We start from the raw sequence: 7,825 nt of genomic DNA, 5'->3' as shown, positions 1-7,825 counted from the left end.
GGCACCCTACTCCCTATGGGTCCTGGTCAAATGTGGTGCACGGTGCCGTTTGGGGCACAGCCATGAACTCAGTGATACGGTGTGTGCTCGCTCACTACTCCCGGAACCCAGCAAATCCAGTGACCACTGAGCTACTCAATATGTTAAGAGTCTGTCAAGAGAGACTACACGCTCAAAGACTATCCTCACCAACGAGGTATCGTGTGGTGAAAATCCTCCTCATTTAATCCAGGATTTAAGCCAAGGGATTGTGAACTGTAACTGCACGTAAATGAATAAAATTCCTAACAAAGACATAATGACATTCTGGCCTGTGTCATCCTATCTGTTGTTTTAGAAATGGTCAAATTCTAATTGAATCACGTTTCGGCTGTGCCATCTTATCTCCTGTCCTGAAGAAGTGCGATGGGGAACCAGGCCAGGGTCTGTAGTTGCAGCCTGCCAGGCAGAGAAAGAGGTTGGGAAGGAAGCCCCGACGCAGTCAGAGCACGTGGTGGGTGTCAGCCAGGCAGCTAGCCTGGAGCAGCCCTGGTTGTTGCTTGTGAACGATAAGCCGAGCAGATCACTCCCCTACAATACGTGCTTTGTCACAGAGACTTCATTAATGTCTCCCAGTGAGAAGGGCAGCCTTGTTTATTGATAATCACATCACCGTCATCCTCGCTGAAGCTGCTGCTGGCACTCAGCGGAGATGGAGATGGGAGCGAGGCTCGCTGCTCTGGCTGCTGCAGAGGGCTTAGTGTGTGTGTGTGTGTGTGTGTGTGTGTGTGTGTGTGTGTGTGTGTGTGTGTGTGTGTGGGGGGAACCTTTACACTCCCCTCTGACTCTTACTAGAGGATGATGGGTACTAATGGAGGGAGTGCAGCGCTGCCAGAGGCAGAATGTAGACACACACCGCAACCCAGGGCAACGATGGACAGGCACAACAAAGCTCCTCCATCGCCACACCAGCACAATGGCTGTGTGTGTGTGTGTGTGTGTGTGTGTGTGTGTGTGTGTGTGTGTGTGTGTGTGTGTGTGTGTGTGTGTGTGTGTGTGTGTGTGTGTGTGTGTGTGTGTGTACATGTTTTCCTATATTATCACGACCAGTGTCCTGACGAGGTAAGAAAACAATACATATATTTGAAAAGCCCTGACTTTTTTTCATGTCCTGAATTTGTTTAAAGATATATTTTAGGCTTAAGGGTTAGGTTTAGGGTTTGGGATTAAAGTTAGGGGTTGGGGTTAGGTTTAGCATGAGGGGTTTTGGGTTAAGGTTAGGGTTAGGTTAAGAGTTAGGGAAAATAGGATTTTGAATGGGAATACATTTTTACTACCCGAAAAGACCTGAAAAAAACTAGTGGTGTGTGTGTGTGTGTGTATGTGTGTGTGTGTGTGTGTGTGTGTGTGTGTGTGTGTGTGTGTGTGTCTTGGGGTAAGGGTTTAGGGGTTAGGGAAAATAGGATTTTGAATGGGACTGAATTGTGTCCCCCTACAAGGTTAGCCCCCACAAGACTACGTGCGTGTGCATGTGTGTGTGTACACTACATACCTTGTTCATCCACTCAACTTTCTCCACGTCCGGAAAGTTGACCTGCAGAGAAAGAGAGAATGTGATTGGTTAGATTTTAACTTTGAACTGCCTTTAAACAATATAGCAGAAGAGTGTAACCTGGGTAGGAATGTGTGGAGCTCGTGAAATGGCTAAAGATTGACTTGAGACAGTAAAATCAAGACATGTGTGTCTTTTTGGCCCATCGCCCATGTTGCAAAAGACAACGAACCACAGACCGACCCTAAACCTTCCCTCCAAAGCAAAACCACAGTCACAAGACCTTCACAAGATCACACTGATCATGATCAAGTGTGTATGTGTGTGTGTGTGAGAGAGAGAGCGATATCCTGTGATATCCTGTTGACACAAACCATAGTGTGAGTGTCCTGTGGGAGGGGTTGTTAAAGAATGTTGAAATCGTCCCATGACTTAAAAAAGTTCTCTTTCCTGATATGGTCCAGCTAGTCACCCCCCCTTGACTGATGTCTCTGAGTCATCTAAAAGGAGAGCTGTAGCACAACCCTCAAGTTCTAGGGAACCTTGGAACTGAAACAGGAAGTGGGGGTATAACACAGAAAAACGCCTAAAATTAGGGTGGCACGGCAAAACCTCAGAATGGAAACTCTCTCTTGTTGAAATGCTGAGACTCATCGTGCGAGTAACTCACAGTCACTACGAGGCTAACTGTGCCAAATGTAAATACGCTCATGCCTCTGTGGCCATCTTTGTTGGACTAAATGTTCATTCTGAATTCCACCGCGACTGTGGCATTTTAGAGTTTGGACTCGTTCCCCCGGGCCCTGCACATTAAGAAAGTCCAAATATAGCTATGGTTGGATGGACTACAGAATGAAGAAGGTGAGGTGGGTAGGAACAGAGTACAGTAGCAGCAGATAAAATGGTATGAGAGAGAGAGAGAGAAAGAGACGGAGACAGAGAGAGAGACATGTTTGCTCATCAGTTATGTTTATAAACATGATCAAACTGTGTCAGACAGTTTCTGGATCATTTGTTTACAGATGTAGACATATGTTGACAGTGTAATCAACGGAGCCTTAGTTTTTTTGGATTATGACGAGTTAATGTAAAGCATTTCTAAGTCATTCAGTATTATTCTAAATCAAAGGGTGTATTTTATTCATTACAATTAATGGAAATATTATATTGCAGACTGTGGCTTTAAATGACCAGAATGCAGACTAGATAGTGGGCTGCAGATGTGTTCTGCAATCTGCAGTTGCAGAAGCAGGCTGAGCCTATAGAGAATACACAATACAGTATAGGTTTGTCACTTACCCATGGGGGTAATTCCCGTTTACTCCTAAAAGCCCTTGCAGTGGCGTATGCTCTCTCGTTCTCCAATACGTACATGGCAGACCGCAGCCGCATCACTTTCTCGTTGCGACTGTGTGTCCATCCCATGTAGACCATCAGACCGAACAGAACTAAGGTGATACTAAACCCGAAGTATCCTGCCAGGTAAACTGGCAAAAGTGTAGCCAGGCATTTTCCAAAGGACCACAACACGGACACCGCATGTTGGCCGGGCGGTTTGGGTGGCTGCTTCTCTTCCGGCAAGGCGGAATCTGCAGCCCCCGAGCCTGTGGCCATGCTCGGCCCTGCATCCCTAGATGGCGTCGCAAAATCCTTCTCCATGGAACAGCTACCTATGCAGTTCAGCGTTCAGTGCCTTCTTGTTGGTGAATTACTAATTAAACGAAATCCGAATTAGGTTAAGCTTGCAAACCATTGACAGTGGTTTACTCTATGGACACGAAATGTTCGTCTAAAATACCTCTTGAATCGGTAGCCTAAACAGCCAAAACCCTCTCTTCGTGTATGCACTGACAAGCAGAAACGGACGGGCAAGTGGATTCTAATATTTGTTAGGCTTGAGAGGGCGTGTTTTCTAAGTGAAAGCCCTCCTCAAATCCAATAGAGTAAAAAGTCACCCTAAAATGTATTTGTTCCGAGAATAGTTGAAACGCACCGACTCCCCCGCACCAACCAGTCAATGAGTGACGTCTCCTACAAGAAAAAAGCTATTGCGCTGCTGCAGTTTTCACACACACAAAAAAAAAATCCGCATAGCTAGCTTTCCAACAGACTGAGAATCTATTTGCAGTAGTCTAAGCCTATACATACGGTAGTAGGCTTATGAATAAATGTGATAGTAGGCTAGACGACGTTCTTGATAAAGCAACCAACGACGGCAACCGCTCAAGCAAACCGTTATCTCTTGACGCCTGCCTGATATAATGTGCCTATTTACGCACTGGTGAGTGCACGTCTCCACACTTAGGGTTTTGGAGTCTAGTGTAGGCTGTTGAATGTTCTGTTTTTTTTATCGGCATGCTACCAGTTTGTTAGTAATTTATTATCCCATTGTTAATAGTCCAACATGCGTTTGTAAAGGGGAAACACGTATAGCCTATGCGTTTATGTTTTCTATTTTTCATTTTTATTTCAACCTCAAGACAGCCATCCCAAGCTAGAACATGTCCTGCAAAATAGGATACTCATTTTCAAAGCCAAGGAAGGCTATCCCTTGTTTACACACCACCACCATGTGACAGGTAAGTATCCTTGGCTGACATCTATTGGAACAGGTATCCTGTAAATACAACACTGTGCCAGAGAGATCAGAGAAATCAAACCATTTTGCCTTCAGGGTATATAACCTGTTTGTGTTTGTTCCAGCGTTTTTGATGTTTTGGGTTGGAGGTTTTATTTTTATTTTTTATTCAAGTAGGCCTCATTAAGTTTATAACAAAATGAAGGCCTACATTTTATAAAGGCCTAAAATCATAGAAAAATGAATATAGCCTGCCGTTGGCAACAATACAATAATAGTCTACATGAATGGGCTATAAATGTACAATAACATGTTTTTTCCCTACAGAATTATCATTTCTTTAGAAGAGACATATCCAGGGAAACTACTTCTACCCAGCTACTAATGTAGGCCTACTGGTTGTCACAGTTGCATGCCTGTTGCTGTGATAGCTCCACTTAGTGTCACTGCAGAGCAGTTAGAGTATTTAGATAGAGCGCCGTTTATAGGCCAGACATGAGTATCTAATAATACTGTATTTTGATTTCTCTCCTTACAGGCTTGAGGCACATCTCTAGGCTAGCCCACTATAGCCTAAAACTGAGTTGGGTGGTAGGTTCCAAATGTACCGCGGCCCTTTAAAAAGGTCACTCGTGGCTTCAAGCCACAACTACCAAATAGAGCAAACGTATCCCCAAAACATTCAACATTCTTCAACAGACGTTGAGGTATATTTGCTCGGTTTGGTTGGCGTGGCTTGAAGCGATGAGTGATGTATTTAAAGGGCAGCAGCCACGCCGAGAGTGTTTCCCGGTCCCTCCCTGTTTTTCAACTGGGCGTTCAGAACGGCACCATTTCCGTTTAATTGAACTTAACACACAGTTTTTTTTCATACTAAACACAGCTAAGGTCTCCCTTTCTGAATATGCATCCCAAATGGCACCCCATTCCCTATATAGTGCACTACTTTTGACTAGGGACCTATAGGTCCTGGTCAATAGTGCACTGTGAAGGGAACAGTGTACCATTTGGGATGAAACTCTCATCTCAGACCAAAAGCCTACCATTTCTAATACAAATGCCAGTTGTGATTATTCTTATATGCGCATTTTCGTGGAACAGTTTCATTTCAGTCATAGGTTTTTCTCAAACTCACAGCCCCTGTGAGGTGGCAGCTGTTAGAAGACGATCTATGCATGCAGCATAGATGGGGGGCGTTGTTTTTCAAGTGACCTCCTGTTTTGTCCTAATTTTGTGAATGGGTGTTATAATAAAGTTTCAAGTTTGGGGAGGCTTGCAATTTATCCTACCATTTCAATTTATCCTACCTAAATTCAACTGAAGCATATGCCATATGGACACATTGATACACTGTGATCCATTGGCTGCTAAAGCACATGGAAATCAGAGATAGCCCATAGTTCAATGCCACAGTAGACTTATAACTTCCATTGTCAACTAAGTAAAATACACAAAGGCCTAAAGCCGAACAAAATAAAAACAGTAGAAAATATCCTGATGACAATTCAGGTTCTTTCAATCACATTCATCTCTCCACTCAGCCTGTCTACCTCATGTTCTATCTGTCTTGACTTGAGCTATTGCTAGTGAAGAACAACATTGTATCAATTTAGTATGTTGGCTTGTGCTCAGGCCATGTGCTCCCTCAACATTATCAGGACAGAGAAACCATGCACATGCTCATTAATCACATGGAGCACTCTAAACAAAAGACAATAAAACTAAAATTCGACAAAACTCATAAATTATGGTAATGAAATAAACCACAACTTATGTCTCACAAGTGTGCCAGGTTATGAACTCTGCAAACAAAGTTTCTACTCTGAGAAAGGTAAATGACTGTAATTCATGCATTAGCAGAAATGGATCTAACCAAATGATGAGTATTAAAAGTACATTTACTCGGTCTACTGGTTGTATATGTAATGGGGAATTGATTAAAAAAATCAATCAACGGGCAATCAATTCACACGATGAAAAAATTAATGTGCAAGAATTGGCGCACATTCTGGAGAGCAGAGTTCATTGACGAGACTGGTATAGGGGTATCACATCTCCACATAACGAGAGTGGTATCCTACTAAACTAGCTAGATCTACTCAGGGTTTTCTAACGCTAACCAGCTTCAGTTGGCTTCACATTCTATCTCACTGGCAGGCTTCTTACGTACTCGGGTTTCCATCACTTCTGACCTCGTCACGCTGCCAGCACGCCGACAAGCGAGCCACTGTTGGCGGCCTAAACCGCACGCTGCAATATACCGCTTGCGGTAATGTGCGCGGCGCGATATTCTAGCGGAGCTATAGGAAAAAGTTCAGATTTGCTCTACTTCATGCAAATTGTACGCGGCCACCGCTTCCGTTAACCAATCCGATGAGGAGCGGATGTTTGCTTGAAAATCTTCTGTTCATGAAACATAGATCCGTCTATCATTAGTTGCAGGCAAGAGCAACCTAAAAAGATGGTGGAAAGCCAATCAGCGCAGGGTCTGGTATTCCAGTTCTATATGATGTGGTTTTGCTAGAATACAGAGAGGAAATAATATGGCCAATGGCATTTGGAGGGATTGCAGAGATTACTTTGCTGTTAATGGTGGGTGAATTCGAGATTTGCACGTTTGCTTGTGCTCAGACCCTTTGACTTTTTCCACATTTTGTTATGTTACATTTTAGAATAAGGCTGTATTACATTGTTCCCCCTCGTCAATTTACACACAATACCCCATAATGACAAAGCAAAAACAGGTTTTAAAAATGTTAGCAAATGTATAAAAATAAATAAAATAAAAATCATATTTACATAAGTTTTCAGACCCTTTACTCTGTATTTTGTTGAAGCACCTTTGGCAGCGATTACAGACTCAGGTCTTCTTGCATAGGATGCTACAAGCTTGGTCACCTGTATTTGGGTAGTTTCTCCAATTCTTCTCTGCAGATCCTCTCGAGGTCTGTCAAGTTGGATGGGGAGTGTTGCTGCACAGCTATTTTCAGGTCTCTCCAGAGATGTTTGATCGGGTTCAAGTCTGGGCTCTGGCTGAGCCACTCAAGGACATTCAGATGCTTGTCCAAAAGCCACTCCTGCGTTGTCTTGGCTGTGTGCTTAGGGTCGTTGCCCTGTTGGGAGGTGAACCTTTGCCCCCCAGTCGGCAGTCCTGATCGCTCTGGAGCAGGTTTTCATCAAGATTCTCTCTGTACTTTGCTCCGTTCAGCTTTCCCTCGATCCTGACTAGTCTCCCAGTCCCTGCCGCTGAAAAACATCCCTGTAGCATGATGCTGCCACCACCATGCTTCACTGTAGGGATGGTGCCTGGTTTCCTCCAGACATGACACTTGGCATTCAATATTTCAATATTGGTTTCATCAGACCAGAGAATCTTGTTTCTCATGGTCTGAGAGTCCTTTAGGTACATTTTGGCAAACTCCAAGTGGGCTGTCATGTGCCTTTTACTGAGGAGTTGCTGCCATCTGGCCACTCTACCATAAAGGCCTGATTGGTGGAGTGCTGCGGAGAAGGTTGTCCTTCTGGAAGATTCTCCCATCTCCACAGAGGAACTCTGTAGCTCTGTCAGATTTACCATTAGGTTCTTGATCACCTCCCTGACCTAGGCCCTTCTCCCCCGATTGCTTAGTTCGGCTGGGCGGCTAGCTCTAGGAAGAGCCTAGGTGGTTTCACACTTCTTCCATTTAAGAATGATGGAGGCCACTGTGTTCTTGGGT

The 7,825-nt window shown here is 44.1% G+C and overlaps 1 protein-coding gene across 2 annotated transcripts in view; it reads right to left on the bottom strand.

Moving 5' to 3' along the window:
* Positions 1–3,773, bottom strand: part of LOC112221511 (extended synaptotagmin-1-like) — a 27,825-nt gene extending 24,052 nt beyond the window's left edge. Inside the window, exons 1-2 of one of the 2 annotated variants that reach the window (XM_042303677.1) lie at positions 2,831–3,773; positions 1,532–1,573 (exon numbers count right to left, since the gene is read on the bottom strand). In XM_042303677.1, coding sequence (XP_042159611.1) covers positions 1,532–1,573; positions 2,831–3,190 — 402 coding nt within the window. In that variant the 5' untranslated portion in view covers positions 3,191–3,773. The remainder of the gene's footprint in view (positions 1–1,531; positions 1,574–2,830) is intronic. The other variant, XM_042303676.1, reaches the window with a different exon arrangement.
* Between the last annotated feature and the right edge of the window lie 4,052 nt (positions 3,774–7,825).

The sequence above is a fragment of the Oncorhynchus tshawytscha genome, linkage group LG22 (assembly GCF_018296145.1).
Source record: "Oncorhynchus tshawytscha isolate Ot180627B linkage group LG22, Otsh_v2.0, whole genome shotgun sequence".
NCBI lineage: Eukaryota > Metazoa > Chordata > Actinopteri > Salmoniformes > Salmonidae > Oncorhynchus > Oncorhynchus tshawytscha.
Note: the sequence above shows the minus strand (reverse complement) of the source record. Positions and strands in the feature narration are given on the sequence as shown.